General features: G+C 41.9%; 3 protein-coding genes and 2 pseudogenes across 3 annotated transcripts; 3 read left to right on the top strand and 2 right to left on the bottom strand.

Moving 5' to 3' along the window:
* The first annotated feature begins 5,046 nt into the window (after positions 1 to 5,046).
* On the top strand, positions 5,047 to 8,967 carry LOC144659551 (macrophage-expressed gene 1 protein-like). Its single transcript, XM_078520023.1, has 3 exons — positions 5,047 to 6,973; positions 7,626 to 7,920; positions 8,261 to 8,967. Exons 1-3 carry the CDS (start codon positions 5,323 to 5,325, stop codon positions 8,577 to 8,579), a joined length of 2,265 nt encoding a protein of 754 aa, XP_078376149.1. The 5' UTR covers positions 5,047 to 5,322; the 3' UTR covers positions 8,580 to 8,967.
* Positions 8,968 to 10,290: 1,323 nt separating this feature from the next.
* LOC144659528 (histone H2B, gonadal pseudogene) lies at positions 10,291 to 11,694 on the bottom strand (annotated as a pseudogene).
* A 218-nt stretch (positions 11,695 to 11,912) lies between these two features.
* On the top strand, positions 11,913 to 12,360 carry LOC144659497 (histone H2A-like; annotated as a pseudogene).
* Positions 12,361 to 13,623: 1,263 nt separating this feature from the next.
* Positions 13,624 to 13,940, bottom strand: LOC144659544 (histone H4). Its single transcript, XM_078520011.1, has one exon. It carries the CDS (start codon positions 13,933 to 13,935, stop codon positions 13,624 to 13,626), a length of 312 nt encoding a protein of 103 aa, XP_078376137.1. The 5' UTR covers positions 13,936 to 13,940.
* A 285-nt stretch (positions 13,941 to 14,225) lies between these two features.
* LOC144648917 (histone H3) lies at positions 14,226 to 14,843 on the top strand. Its single transcript, XM_078508367.1, has one exon. It carries the CDS (start codon positions 14,433 to 14,435, stop codon positions 14,841 to 14,843), a length of 411 nt encoding a protein of 136 aa, XP_078364493.1. The 5' UTR covers positions 14,226 to 14,432.
* The last annotated feature ends 846 nt before the right edge of the window (positions 14,844 to 15,689 follow it).

Genomic DNA, 15,689 nt, shown 5'->3' with positions numbered 1-15,689 from the left:
TATGGGCATCTTTGACCAATAACTACAAGCCAATGTTGCGAGAATTCTGACTTTGTTGGATAATCAACTTATTTAAAGCATTTAGCCCTTCTCCAAACAAGCATGGAAACCATAGTTTATTTTATTATTTCAAATGGAATGTTATTACCTCAGAACTCGTATCCCAACCTGCTTGCCAATGTCGCTCACAGCTGCAATTAAGTTATTATTGTGGTAGCATCCAGCGCCATCGGAACGAATGTAGGCCGTATTCACGTACGGTCGTTCAGCTTTGACGGTCGTCAGCAGGTGTGTTAGGATTGCACATACTGCGTACCAGTCCTGGGCGTAGCTATCCAGGAGGTGGACATACGATACTATCTCTTGATCTTGACCCTCTGCAGGCTTGGAGATAACGCAACTGACGTGCCAGCTCATTCCCCGTTTGCCGTACCACTCGGACTGTTTTTCTCGATACTTCATTTGGTTGAATTTCATCGCCCAATCCATTAGCACTAGTATGGAGTCACTTTGTAGAGACCTGAGTGCATCTTGTTTGGCTTGGTCTTGATTCTCTGCCCGAAGGATATGCGCCTTCCATTGAAGCACCATATCCTGTGCCTGTTTGGCATCATATAGCAGGTCTTCTTTTTGGTCTTCTCCATACAAACTGATTACTGGTGATTCGATCTCTGTCAATATAAAGATCATTGCGTTTTTCAGCGATTCGCATTGTTGGCACGGTGTATTGTGTTCGTGGTCGCAGGAAGCCTGGAAGTCAGTGCTCTGGGGATCACTAAGAGCATAACGTCCACAGTGGTCCGGGCATGGGCTCTCGCCTTCTCGACAGTGCGCTCGGTATTCTGTCTTAAGGTAGCGCTTTCCTTCTTTCAATTCCTTCCTTGTTGCTTGACACCATTCCGGCCGCGATCCGCTTTGCTCCAGCCTGTCTATAATCTTATTTAGAGCATCGAAGCCGTCTGCACCACTTGCTGCGGTATTGTCGAGCCCTTGTAAGGACTTCCGTTGAGATGATTCCCTTACTTTTAAAATCTGAAACAAAGTCGACCGTCCAAGGGGTTCGAATTCTTCATCACGGCAGTGGCTGAAATATTGGGCTATCATGGTTGATCTAGCGACAGTTCTCACAACGTTGGGCATGACTAACTGCTCTCCGGAATCTAGTTTTAAAGTCCGAGTCCCGTAGGAAACATCCTGGTAAAAATATGGTTGGTCGGCAAATGAAAGGAAATGATTTAGCTTCATCAAATCGATACGGGTTTTGTGGAAAGGAGCTTTCTCTAGAATCAATCCAGCACCGACTGTCTTTGCGTGGGCCCTGGCCTTTTTGATCTGTCGATCACTTAGATTTTCAAAGTGGCCATGCATCTTTTTTAATTCACTGAAAGAATACTGCAAAGCGTAAATACTAAGAATTTGTGTTTTCAGATTCTTTGTTGGGGCATGTCTGTATGCAGCTATCAGGGCGTTTTCGCCTTTATCTAGCGTCGACGAGTTTTTATATGCGTTTAACAGTTCATCACTGGCATTAGGGGCAATAACCTTGCATACAGCTTGACAAGCTTCATCGACCTTTTCTTCGCACAACGCTTTTTCATTTGCGGACGCACTTTCCCAATCTGACGCAAGCCTGAACGTAAGTTGCTCAACTGTTTTCATATCAGTCAACGATGCAATTTGTGACATTGCGTCATTGTACACCTTGAGTGGGTCAGGTGCCGATTCGTCAGCTGAACCATCAGATTCCTCTTCGCGCCACTGGCCTGGTGTCCATGGCGGATCTGACGAGCTGACGCCTGGTCCTGGAGTGCCTGGTGACCAAGTTCGTATCGTCAAGTAAGCATCGTGCTTAGATTTTCTAGAATAGTTAAAAAATGAAACATTTTACTGACTGAAACGTTCCCCGAAGAACATATTCATTCCTCAACTTAAGAACGTTTAGGACGGTACCTTGTCGTCTGAAACAGAAGAATGTTGTAGAACGTTTTTTAATTGATCTATTTAACATACAAACAGACCTGCGGAAGAATGAGAGAAGTGCACGTGTGACGCCTTATCGGTGAAAAATAGGCGTGTCGGTAAAAAAGTCCACTCTAACCGGGGCATGGGCCTGGGTCGAGGCCAGTTATATTTAAATTTTTTTCTCATGTATTTTTTACCTCGTTTTTTTTCCTTTATTTTTTTCAAGTTAAATGATTTCCGAAATTCTGGTTCTTCTGAAATTACAAACAATAAAAAGTATTTTAAGGAAAAAGGAAAAAACAGTTAAAACAAAAAAGAGGAACATGTAATAACAGTTTATGAAGTGCACGACCCCAACCCGGCCTCGGCCCCGGCACCTACCTTCTCGGCTTTTTATCGATCACAGGAAAGGTTTCGGGTTTTGTAGAATACAGAGCTTACCTTATTTGTTAATAGGTAATTTTAAATTGATGCTGGGTTGTCAGAACGAATTTAACGGACAGAATGATTCCAGTTGAATTGATTTCTCCAGTTTCGTGACCGTTTGATAATTTAATTAGTTGTTCTTCTTTCAGTTGAATGAAAACATGGGCTTTAACAATCTTTTCTTTTAAATTTTATCACAGAGAATTCAAGTTCATTTATTGTTTCCAGCTTGGTTCAAGGGTACACACACACACACAAAAAAAAGAAATCAAATGGAGTTAAAAGTTTGGTAAATTAAATTAAGAGAAGTTTTAATTTTGGCAACAGATAGCATTTCTCTATGGGAAAATGAAAAAAAAAAACGGAGAATACTTCCCTCTCAGCTACATGTTAACTATAAACATCGTAGATGGATGGGGTAGGTGCATGATAAACTGAAACTATAGTCCGGTTTGAGCTGTAAAAGGAATGAGCAAAAACCGACGCAAAATCGAAAACATTGAAAAGTGTCAAATACACTAAGTTAATTAAACGCAGGTAATTTTCAAAACGCATAAAACTTCCCTAATCCTTTATATAGAATTTGGTTAAATAAGACAATGATGCGTGATGAACTATATTACCCCAGTATTGTGTGAATGTCATTAGAGAAGACAGAAAAAAGAATGGACAAAATGTTGTTTCTTGCTATTACTTACGTGATCCAACAGGAATAGTAACGTCAAAAACTTCCATCACTTCTCGCGCAATTTTCACAGTCACGACTCTGTCACTTTTAACACGTTTCTGCTTACCCTTGTGATCGGGGTAATGGCATGCTGTACGGCCAGTTTGATTTCCCCAGTCTTTGCCAAGGTTCGCACGATGTCTTGGGCACACAAACATATTTTCAACTTGTTGGGCAGTTTTACTAAAATAGCCAGCTCGTAGTAAAATAAGTTCGCTTTCTGAAATGTCTTCTTTTGTTAAATGACATCTCCTCAGATGAGCCGTAATATCACTTTTGCATTCACTTAGAGGCACCAACTTTCTCTCTCCTTTATTTTCCCCACATCCAATTTCATTCTTCGCCGACATGAAACATGTCGTTGAAGACGCCATGTCTCGCACTCTCGGGTACATTGCGTGACAACAACACATCAACATTGCAAATGACATCATTACATTGGGAAGAGAACTTATTAATAAAAAAAACGAAGTCAAAATCTGTCTTTTTTACGAGCCTCCAGTTGCCGTGTGTCTAAACTCAAGAAGGAAAACGTTTGAGAAAAAGTAAGTTTTAATCTTTGAGATAATTTTGACTTTGCTGAAATCGACAACCTGTTGAAAATGAGCAAAATTTGCATATTGTGCGAGCGGACGAACGATTCCTATTTATGGCATTTCAGCCGTTTTTATTTATACAAACTAAAACGGCCATAAAAACCAAAAGTACTCGTTTTTCGAGGATGTACAGCAAGACTCTGAGCTGCTGGATAAAATATTTCTATCTAATCACATGCGCTGGGCATAACCGTCAAACGAGCAATCTAATGTAAATATTGCCAAAATGAGCTCTTAAAAACGTTTGTTCGCGTCCAAAGTAGAACGATACCCGGACCTTTTAATTTATTTTCTATTAGAATAGGGTTAGATCTTTGCTGTGAAGTGCATTTTACCTGTGATTTTTGTACCGCTTTGGAGATTTTAGCTTTTACTTTTGAGGAATCTGTCATGCAAGAAAAGATACCGCAAACCGCGTTGTCTTTGATTTAATTAAGTTAACTTAACTTTTCATCAAATAATTCGATATTCCTTGATAAGACAAGGTAAATGCGGCTTAATGTAATGTTCTATTTAAAATTTAGCGATATTTATCCGTTTCGAAGAAACGCGGCTTATAAAATCGCCGAATTTCGGCCATCGAATAACCCTGAAAACCGCTCTCAGGGGAACAAAAAAAAAAAGCGCCCCCAGCGGAAAAAAACCGGCCGGAAACGTACCTCAATAGTAAAATACGTTTTGTCCTGTAGCGAAGCACAGAAAAAGTTTCTGGAAAAAAATAGATCGATTTTAATCATTTCACCTTAAGTCCTTTTCAGTCACAAAAAATAAAGGGAAGGTTTACTCGCGACCCGAAAATCGCCAGACCGCTGTTAGCTGGACAGCCACTTAATCGTTTCTGCTTTTACGGACAATACGGAAGAAGTAACATCAACTCCTGTTCATACTTTAAATTTTGTGAAGCATATAACATTTATGACTGTTTCGTTTTCATCCATAATCATCCACGATGCCCCTAGCTTGCTATAAGCATTTTAAATTAAACTCCCGAACACAAACCTCTAACCAATTTTAACCGGCTTACGAAAACCGCGCAATCTGTATCACTATGCCATACGGCATTAGACTCATGTCACCCTTGGTGACCTATTTTTAACCCATTGTTTGTTTCTCGGAAAAGATATAGATGTGTTCGTACACATCTCCTTGCGTATTTTCGTATTGTTTATACATGACTGTTGACACAGTATTGTTAATATTTTAGTTTCCTAAAATACTTCACCAGGGCCCGGAGTAACAATCACACCGGAAGTTAATTTTTTTGGACACACGATTATGAAGATTATCAATCACGGCGATATTGGCACAGCCGAGTCTCCCACGCAGACGTACTTTTGGCTCGTCACGCAATCTTTCCTAATTAGCCCTATCAAACCTCACAAGCTTTTAAGCCAACTTTAACAATATTTACATTCTAATTTGTATTTTCGAGGTTGTTTTCCCTTTTGTCTGGAACGGATCTAACACGAACTGGAACGAAACCGAAATGCAGGCACGTGACTTAAACGGGGTCAAACCCCATGAATCACATGATAAGATATGATACGGCTTCATAAACAGCGGAATTTTGTTTATTACTTTGATGATCGTGTCGTTTAAACGAGTACAGAAATGGCATCCTCAATAGCTAGGCTATACCTAGCTTGTGGACTGTTTTATGCAGTATGTGGCACTCAGAATGATTCCTCGCCCAATAATTTTCCTCTTGGCGACCCACGAAGTTGTCCTCTTTCAAAAGGAGTTTATCGCTTCGAGGTTCTTCCCGGCGGTGGCTGGGATAACTTGAGAAATCTACATATGGGTGTTGTTACAGTGATGAATTACTCCAAGTGCAAAACCTCGGATGACGGCAAGTATCTCATTCCTGATAATGTGTTTCTTTACCCTGTGAAAGAAAGCAAAGTGAACCTTTTCGCTGAAATGTACGATCACTGGAATAATTATTCTTCGACAACCACAAAGTCCATCAACGCCGAAGCTTCTGGAAAATTTTCGTTTGGCAGTATAGGGGGTTCGTTTTCGTCCGAGTTTGAATCAGTAAAAAAGCATCAAGTGGAAGACAAAGCTGTTACGACTCGTGTCCAAATGCGTCATGTCCTGTACACGGCGAAACTCCAACCCGACAGCGCTCTTCAGCCCGCGTTCAAAACGCGTTTACTCGAAATCGCGTCCCATCTGCAGCATAACAATACTGCGTACGCGAACTTTCTGTCACAAATACTGGTCCGTGACTTTGGAACGCACTTCATTACAAGCGTCAAGGCCGGTGCAGTTCTCGCTAAAGTGGATCACTTGACAAAGAAATTCGTGGCAGATTTCACTGAAGACAAAAGCAAGATTACAGCAGCAGCGAGTGCGTCATTTTTCGGGGCTTTTGGAGCCAAGTTTAGCTACAGTCAGACAACTGACACTAAAACTTTGGATCAATACACCCAGAACACTGTTTATTCCACTGCGTTAACCTTCGGAGGGCCACCTTTCAGGGTAAATTTCACCATCAATCAATGGGAAGACCAAATGTTAGACGAGCTTGTTGCAGTTGATCGATCAGGTGACCCGTTGCATTACGCCATAACACCCGGAAGTTTACCCGAATTGTCTGAAGGACTAACTTTTGAGTTAGCCAATGTGGTTGAACAAGCCATAAAACAGTATTACGAGCACAACACCATCAAAGGATGCACCAAAATGGACTCTCCAAACTTCAGCTTCCAAGCCAATCTAGATGATGGATCTTGCGAAAGTCCCACAAACAACTACACTTTTGGGGGCGTTTATCAAACGTGCCAGTCCGAAGACTCCCCGGCGGGTGATCCATGCGGGCCCCTGCTTCAAAAGAACCCTCTGACGTCCGACTACAAGTGCAGCGATGGTTATGAAGCTGTTTTGGTTCATCAAGGACGTACTCCTCAAAGTTGTCATCGAGACTGTCACGGTTGCTGGCTTTTCTTTAAATGCTGCAACACTAATTGTGGATACGCAAGCTACTCGACCTACTGGTGTGTAGCTAAGGGTCAAGTACCCGCCAATACTGGTTATCTGTTTGGAGGAATCTACAGCAAGGTGCTAAAGAACCCCGTCACTCAGGACCACAGCTGTCCATTAAAGTTCTACCCTCTGCGCTTTGGAGCCACAATGCAGGTCTGTGTGAGTGATGATTATGAGCTTGGTTACCAGCAGTCTGTGCCGTTTGGTGGATTCTTCAGTTGCAATGCTGGGAATCCTCTCGCTGTCAAGAAATCAGCGCTCGGCGGATCAGATGGTACGTATTATCACGTGACTTTGTATATGAGGGGCGTGTCTAGCCTATAGGCCCCGGCCTACAAATTTTTTAGCCCGCTCGTATTTTTAAAATGTACAATAGAAAGAAACTAAGGCTGAAGTACTTTTAACATGAATAGAAAGCAATATGCATAATTAATATCGCAAATAACCTTTCGCGGTTGGTTAAGTCTCATGTAAGTAGAGACTTTTAAAGTAGCCAAGTTATAGGGACGTGTTAATTAAGACAAGTGCTTTTATATAATTATTTAGCAACGAGTAAAAGGTTACCCATTCTCTGTAATAAAATGTCCAAATTTGGGTGCTGTGAAATTGCACTTTGAGTTAAGGTCTTTATCAGTAGGATACCCCCCACCCCCCCCCCCCCCCCCATCCTCCACCTAGAAGCGGCCAGGCCTACAGCACTTCAGAAAGCTGGCTTCGCCCCTGATTCCAAATCTCTGTTCGGTTTTTCTTTATTTCATTTCCTTTCTGCTTTAAATAAGATAGAAGCTAGTCATTCATGACACCATCGTACCTATCTGTTCCCTTAGTTTTCTTGTGGTCCTCCTGAGTTCCGAGACTTGACTTGTGCATGCTACCTACCAGGAAGCCTTTAATTTAATTTTTTTTATGTTTTTGACACGTCACAGGTCTCTCCAACCTTGAATTGTTTGTCAGTCAATCTGGTCCATCTGGTTGGCCCAAATCCTGTCCAACCGGTTACTCTCAACACCTTGGTGCCATCGAGGAGGATTGTGAGATCAACTTCTGTGTAAAGTCGAATGTATTCAACAGCCAGGGATTACCAATAATCAGACGACCTCCCTACTCAAGAGCACCGAAAATTTACAACTACTCTGTGCCTTTGCTTTTGATTAACCACGACACTGGACAGATCTGGTTTAAGCGCCCCAGCTCCCCACAGTGGCTTTTGGCAACTATAAGGTAACTAAACACACATCTAGGGTCGCGACTAAACAGCACGCAATTCTGCCACGACTTTTTTAGCAATGGCGAATAGACGCATCGAACTGCACAGTTAGAGTACCTGTAATAAGGCATCTATTCGTACATCAACCCTTTCTGTCCCGCACTTGTCCCGCACCCATGTGGCACGGTTTTTCAATAACTTTCCTAACTTTTCTCCCTCCATAAAAGTTACCATTTTTTTAAATTGGATATATGGGACCCGCGTGAAACCAGTTACGGCTAGTGTAGCTTTCATCTTTAAACAATGTAATTTTTCATTATTATAACACTTCTCGTATTTCTCTTTTTTGCTTAGCTCTGTGGCGGAGTTTGCAGCTGAAACCAACATACATGGGCCTGCCATAGTTGGCATGAAGGACGCTGAAGATGACCTTGCGCCTTCCAGCCATGACACACAAAAGTCTTCCCAGAGTACCGGTGATAAAATGGGCGCAGGAACTGCGGCTGGTATCACGTTTGGCGTTACAGCTTTCATTGGATTAGCCATTGCTGTCATGGTGATCGGCTGGCGCCGGCACAAGAGTGTTCACAGGGAAAGCAGTGACTTGACGGAGCCGCTCAATTCTCTCAGTGGGTATGGTGCTGTGACTGATGGAGGCAGCCCACGAGTTTGATTATAGAGATAGATACTAAACAACGAACTTTTACTTTTTTACAGTTTTAAAGTAATAATAAACTACAGCAACATCTTTTGAAGCGAGTGATTTAATTTGTAGCTGACTGTGGATACTTTTTGCTTTCTAATTAGAGAAGCTTTTAAGAAACACTTTAAAATTAAAACTAGACAGCTTGTCATGTCATGAGAACGACGAAACGTTGTTCGCAACTAATTTCGCTACTTTTCGGTTTCTTTCTTTTTCTTAATTTCTAATACCGAATCTCGAGGCTTGTTGGATCGTTTAGTGTTATGTTTATTCCAAGTGACCAAAGTACATATGGATTTTTTTAAAACTTTCTGTAATTTGTTCACTGCTGCAAAATAAAAAGCTTTTCATTAATGTTTTTATGGAATTAAGGAGAATCCAACTTTTATGTAAGTTCCTTGAGTAGCAAACAACTGCAACTGATTCACCATCTAATCGATTTTTGTAATGGTATTTTTAATATCTTTAATGTGCCGATCATTTCTGTGATCAGGAAGCTTTTTCTGAATCAAGTGGAAAACTCAATTACGTCAGCAGGATTTCCCGTCACCCACCCTCCTAGAGACATATTTGTCAGAGTGTTGTTAGAGAGACGTAGACAATCGTATTTACTCGATTAAGCGGCCTGGGCGCTTATTAAACTTTTGGACTGAGAGAGTGGGCGCTTATTAAATTTTCACTATTTTCAGCAAGCAGTAAGTTTATTTTGCAACAAAACAATAATTAATAACAAAACGTGAAGTTGTACCAAGGGGGGATTTTAATCATTCATTGGAAGTCTCTGTAAAATACTAAGTCTCTCAGTAGTCCTTTGTCACTTTTCAATCTCTCTGTAACTAAGGTCAACCAGCGAACTCACTGTGTCAGGTTTGTTTTTTGTTTTGTTTTTTTTTTTTGGGGGGGGGGGGGGGGTGGGCGCTTATTCGAGACAGGGCGCTTATTTCAGTTACTTTTACAAGCAGTAAACTATACATGTACGGTACGGTGAATGTTCATGAGTTTATCCTTTCGACGTGTCGACGACTTCAGTAGCGGCAGTTGGCCACAACTGGAGCGCTTTTTAGAATAGGGGCGCGTTTAAGAATGGGGGCGCTTATTAGAATGGGGGCGTTTATTGGAATAGGGGCGCTCTATTAACAAAAACACATTCGAAGGGGGGCGCTTATTCGGAAGGGGGCGCTTATTGGAAGGAGGGCGCTAAATCGAATCATTACGGTATATAACGTTTGTAAATTTGACAAGTCACGTTGTTTCTTCTACAAAAACGGAAGTGTTGAAGCACAACTATGGAGTGACACTTTACAAGTCACGCGCTTTGATCACCCACAGAGGAAAGTATTCCCTTGAGAAATTAAAACAGTCCCTTGAGAGTTAACAAGAATGTTGTTCCACATTTACCCCCACTTAACCGCTATTCTCCTTCATTTTGCTTGTAAACAAGCAAGTAAGTCGAAAAAACCAGTCGGCCGCGCTGACTGAATGTAAGTAGTCGCCTGCTCTAAACTTTTTTTTTCGTGGCGCTCTGTGGTGCTAGCAAGTTTCTTAACGAAACAGCAACTTGACTTCCACTGATGAAGGGCTAAGCCCGGAACAAGAACAAAAGAAAGCTCGTCCTAAAAAAAGAGAAAAAATGTTGTCACTGACTAAATTTGAAACATGTCAGTGACAACACATAATACAATGTTAGTCCTTGTTTGCCTATTCCAATTTCCCCACTTATTGCTTTTGAAAATATTTAAGCTTCCTTTAAAATTGGCTTTCACGGCTATGTATTTGTAATAAAATAAAGTAGAAATATTTTCGCATTGTCTAAAATTGTTTTTATGCAGTTTTGAAGCAGACGAAGAAAAGTTCTATGAGTTTAAGTACCTTTTTCGAGTCTTGTAAAGAATACAAAAATTGTTACACAAGGCGCGTGCAACTTCGACATTTAACAATCAGAATTTAGCCGAAAAAGTTTTCCTCGACTCGCCTTCATCCAGAGCTCTTGGTCCTTAAAAACGACAGTCTGGCCTAAATCAAATAATGTCGTAAATTTGCCGATTTACTATCATCCAGTTTCATGCGCTGTTCTTATTCTCAGTGTCTCGCACAAAAAGTGCGATTGTGTTGATTCAGACTTGATTAAAACCATTTTGATGTGATCATTATATGCTAATGCTCGAGTTTGCAGGGTTTCAAGTTATCGGGGTCCATTGAATGTTTAATTTTTCAAGTTAACAATTGATAGTTTTTTAAGCACTTCAGTAACAGTGTAAATTGAAATTATCTCGTCAGAAACTCTAACACGACCATACATTCTTATGATGGGAGTGGAAAATGGCTACAAAAAAAAAATACGTGATATGTTCCTTGCTCTAATCAATGGGCAACCGTGGCGAGTTGCAAGAACTGGGATTCGAGTTATCGGGGTAAATTTGACCCAAATTTCGATCAAGGGAAACAATATTTAGTTCGAGTAAGCGGGGTTTTCGAGTTATCCGAGTAAAAATGACTGAAAAGTGGGGTCAAATCCAAGGGAAATTGAAGTTAGTTTGAGTTATCCGAGTTGCAGAGTTTGCCATAAAAAGTAATTACGCAATAAAGAGGACGCTGTTGGTCATAGACTTTTATAAGATTTGGTGGCTCCTAAAGGAGCCGTTGGTTTTGGCGGGAAACTCACAAAGCGAGTTTACTTGCTGCTGGTGTACTTGGTCACAGCCTTGGTTCCTTCACTGACGGCGTGTTTGGCCAGTTCACCGGGCAGAAGCAGCCTGATGGCGGTCTGGATCTCGCGAGAGCTGATGGTTGATTTCTTGTTGTAGTGGGCAAGGCGGGAAGCTTCGGTACCGATGCGCTCGAAGATGTCGTTGACAAACGAGTTCATGATGCCCATGGCTTTGCTGGAGATACCAGTGTCAGGGTGAACTTGCTTCAACACCTTGTAGATGTAGATAGCATAGCTTTCCTTTCTCTTTCCCCTTCTCTTCTTCTTTCCATCAGCCGCGGCCTTTGCCTTACCGGCTTTCTTCTCGCCTTTCTTTCCTGCAACTTTGGGTGCCATGTCTGTAGATCAGAATTGATTTGAATGAAGGTAGGATGATACATCTTGTATTTATAATAAAATTAAGAAGGGATCAATTAACATAAGGATCGAAATTCTCGATAACTGATTGGCCATTCTAACATAACTGACCTTCCAGGTCATTTGATTTGCATGTGGTTTGTTTATACCACTTAAAGTCTTTGTCTAATCTTGTCAAATGGAAAGCTCTAATTGGTGCATTTCGATCCTGCATACCTGATTAACGGCAAATAAAATTTGGGCGCGCAAAAAATCTATTTCAGTCTCTTAGAAACTACACTTCGTGAGTCTTATTTTCAATCATGTCTGGTCGCGGTAAAGGAAAAGCAAAGGGCACCAAGTCCAAGACCCGCTCATCCCGAGCAGGGCTTCAGTTCCCAGTTGGTCGTATCCACCGTCTTCTCCGCAAAGGCAACTACGGAGAGCGTGTTGGCGCCGGTGCTCCAGTGTACTTGGCAGCCGTGCTCGAGTATTTGAGCGCTGAGATCCTCGAGTTGGCGGGCAACGCTGCTCGTGACAACAAGAAAACAAGAATCATCCCCCGTCACCTTCAGCTGGCTGTGCGCAACGACGAGGAGTTGAACAAACTGCTCGCCGGTGTCACCATCGCACAAGGAGGTGTTCTTCCCAACATCCACCCCGGCTGTACTTCTGCCCAAGAAGACCGAGAAGAAAGCCAAAGCTTAAATAAGCTTTCACTTACAAAAACGGCTCCTTTAGGAGCCACCAAATATTATGAAAGTAATGATTGACGATACTTGACATATTTATACGTCGCAACACGGCCGACCCTCAATGCGCACAAATCGAACATTAGAAACGTTCGCGACCGTTACAGAAATTGCCCCAAAACTCGACTTCGCATCTCTAATATAAGCGCAAGCCAAAAGCAGGAAAGCAATACAGTAGAACCCCGGTAACTCGAAATCTGAAGGGAAACGAAAAATAGTTCGAGTTAGCGGGGTTTCGAGTTATCGGGGTCGATTAAATATTCAATTTGCCAAGTTAATAATTGATAGTTTATCGATTTTTCAGCACTTCAGTTGACAGTACAGTGCAAATTAAACCTATCTCGTCAGATACTCTCACACGATCATACATTTTTCGAGTTACCGGGGTTCTACTGTATACCTAGCCTGTGCATTGGCTAAAAACTCAGGCGTGCGGAAGAGGAAAAATAGCGTGCAAGTAAGACGCTTCTTGCCTCCCCTTTCCTAACTGATGGACCCTGATGATACAACTACCCTGAAGTCAAAATTTTATAATTTCAGAACAAAATCCTGCTGCAACTGCTGTGCAATTTCTTTATTCAAATAGGAAAACAAAAAAGTTCATAAGTTTGACTGCAAATTAGGACTCAACCTTTTGTGTACAAACGTTTGAATCGCGCGCAGAATCAAAGTGGTTGGAAAATGCGCCAAAACTCGACTTCGCATCCTTTGATCTCACGCGTACACCGTAACAAGTCAAAACAAGTTAAAAATTCAAGAAGAAAAATACAAGGGCTGTAGTGCAATCTATATTAGGATGTTTCATTACTCTATATCCACCGAAAGTCTGTTTCTTCAAATGCAAATAGCTACGAATCCGACCCTATAGCATCCAAACGGAAAGCATTACTAGCCCTCGCCCGTTGTTTGGTGGAGATCATAAAATATTTAAGCTCCCACGTTTTGGGGAAAACAAGCGCACTTTGTAGGTAGGTAATAAAAAATAAGCCGCCTTGTGTCTAATATTCGATTGCGTTAGGCGCGCGACCTATTCATGCGCTAAAAGACAGAAAACAAGCGCAACCATCTACTTTAGCTCTTAGAAATGTAGCTTTTAGTATTCTTAACTTGCGCAAATTAATAATACCATGAATCATAAAGAAAGATTTCATTGATCATGACTTTTGAAAGAGTTGGTGGCTCCTAAAGGAGCCGTTTGATGGTGATGGCAGTAAATATTTTAACCGCCAAATCCGTACAGAGTACGGCCTTGTCGTTTCAGAGCGTACACCACATCCATGGCTGTCACAGTCTTTCTCTTGGCGTGCTCGGTGTACGTCACAGCATCACGGATCACGTTCTCAAGGAAAACTTTGAGAACACCACGAGTCTCCTCGTAGATCAGGCCAGAGATTCGCTTCACTCCGCCACGGCGAGCAAGACGACGAATGGCTGGCTTGGTGATGCCTTGGATGTTATCACGAAGAATTTTTCGGTGACGCTTAGCGCCTCCTTTTCCTAGACCTTTGCCTCCTTTACCGCGACCAGACATGTTGATTGCTACTTGTGTAACTGAAATATAACTGACTTTATTCGCCTTTATACAGTGAAGAATGACCTCTCCGAAAACACTGTGTGAATATGTGTTCCTATTGGTTGACTACATACAACAAAGCCAAAGGTCAAGAAAAAAATATATATTTATGCAACATTCAAGTAGCCTGTGTACAGCCGTCCCGCTCCGCTTGCATAGGAAACAAGTTTTTACCTGTGAGAAACATTCGTGTTAAATCTTAACAAAACATTTTGTTTACTGTTCTCACTTTTGAAGTTTTATTTTCCATAGCAGAACAGTCCGAAATGCCTAAAAAAAATCTTCAAAGCTTGTTCGGATCGAAATACAGTCACAGAACCGTGAAATTACTTATTGGTTTTCTCACTAAGCCAATCAGATCTCTTCGTTTTAAACCAATCAGGAACAAGCCCGCCAGGTACAAATCTATTCGTAAAGTTGTAATGACATATTCGGTTATCTTTCTCGTTTAAAAGATGGCGCGTACGAAGCAAACTGCACGTAAATCAACTGGTGGAAAAGCTCCACGCAAACAGCTCGCCACAAAGGCAGCTCGCAAGAGCGCTCCTGCCACCGGTGGAGTCAAGAAACCTCATCGTTACAGGCCTGGTACAGTCGCTCTTCGTGAGATCCGTCGTTACCAGAAATCCACCGAGCTGCTGATCCGCAAGCTGCCCTTCCAGCGTCTTGTGCGAGAAATCGCTCAAGATTTCAAAACCGATCTGCGTTTCCAGAGCTCCGCCGTGATGGCTCTTCAAGAAGCTAGTGAGGCTTACCTCGTTGGTCTGTTTGAAGACACCAACTTGTGCGCCATCCACGCCAAGCGGGTCACCATCATGCCCAAGGACATTCAGTTGGCCCGCCGAATCCGCGGAGAGCGAGCATAAGTGGATAACATCTCTCACAACAAACGGCTCCTTTAGGAGCCACCACATTAATAAAAGCAATGATCAGTCGAAATAACAGATTTTACCTTTTTAAAAATAATCTAGAAAGAAATCAAACTAGATTTCTACGATCAGTTATTATTCCTCGATTTCAGCAATGTTTGCGGTCCATTTTCAGCAGCAATATATCAAAGGAAATTATTTCTTAGAAGGCGTAGAAAACTCAGGGTTCAAGAAAGGAGTTTTATTATAACACTGTATAACAGCGTTCGATTAAAGGTTTAAGAATAACGGAGTCTTTCCGTTGAATTTTTGGCGTGAGAATTACTGATCGCCTTCTAATATAAATAAACCGTCGCGCGGTTTACAGCTTTGAAGTTTAGTTCAAAATAAACTATTTACTATTTCTGCTTCTGACCTTCAAAATATATCACTTGCTTCTTCTAGTACAATATATGTGTTTATTTTAATGATGGCATGGAAATCTGCAAGATTTTAGTGAAGGAACGGGCGCTTGCGTTCGTGTGTGCAAATTATGCATATTTGCCCCCGCAGGGTTTTGGCCCAGAGGCCAAAACCCGAGGAGGAACCCTAGGAGTCCCCGGGTGTATACATACAAGGACAAAGAATATCTCTTGAAAAAGTAAGAAATGTGTTTGTAATGGGCGAAGCGTTCTCGATTTGACGAAACTAGGCGCGCACGGTCGTGACGGGTAATATTTTAGCAAGCGCGCACGGTGGTGTCGGGTACTTGCAACCACGAGGTCGCGTTTCGTCACCTTCGAGCTTCGCCAGCTTCTAGCAGCATTTCGTTTCCGGTTTTGGCTTACGCGTGTTCACAGATAT

Source organism: Oculina patagonica, chromosome 1 (genome assembly GCF_052425735.1).
Source record: "Oculina patagonica isolate OP01 chromosome 1, crgOcupat, whole genome shotgun sequence".
NCBI classification, from domain to species: Eukaryota; Metazoa; Cnidaria; class Anthozoa; order Scleractinia; family Oculinidae; genus Oculina; species Oculina patagonica.
This window is presented reverse-complemented; position numbering and strand designations above follow the sequence as displayed.

Bases quoted from the DNA above. Each gene is read 5' to 3' on its own strand.
- LOC144659551 (XM_078520023.1), top strand. From the start codon at position 5,323: ATGGCATCCTCAATAGCTAGGCTATACCTAGCTTGTGGACTGTTTTAT. The intron at 6,974-7,625 runs GTACGTATTATC...GACACGTCACAG, and splicing joins AGCGCTCGGCGGATCAGATG to GTCTCTCCAACCTTGAATTG. The intron at 7,921-8,260 runs GTAACTAAACAC...TTTTTTGCTTAG, and splicing joins TGGCTTTTGGCAACTATAAG to CTCTGTGGCGGAGTTTGCAG.
- LOC144659544 (XM_078520011.1), bottom strand. From the start codon at position 13,935: ATGTCTGGTCGCGGTAAAGGAGGCAAAGGTCTAGGAAAAGGAGGCGCT.
- LOC144648917 (XM_078508367.1), top strand. From the start codon at position 14,433: ATGGCGCGTACGAAGCAAACTGCACGTAAATCAACTGGTGGAAAAGCT.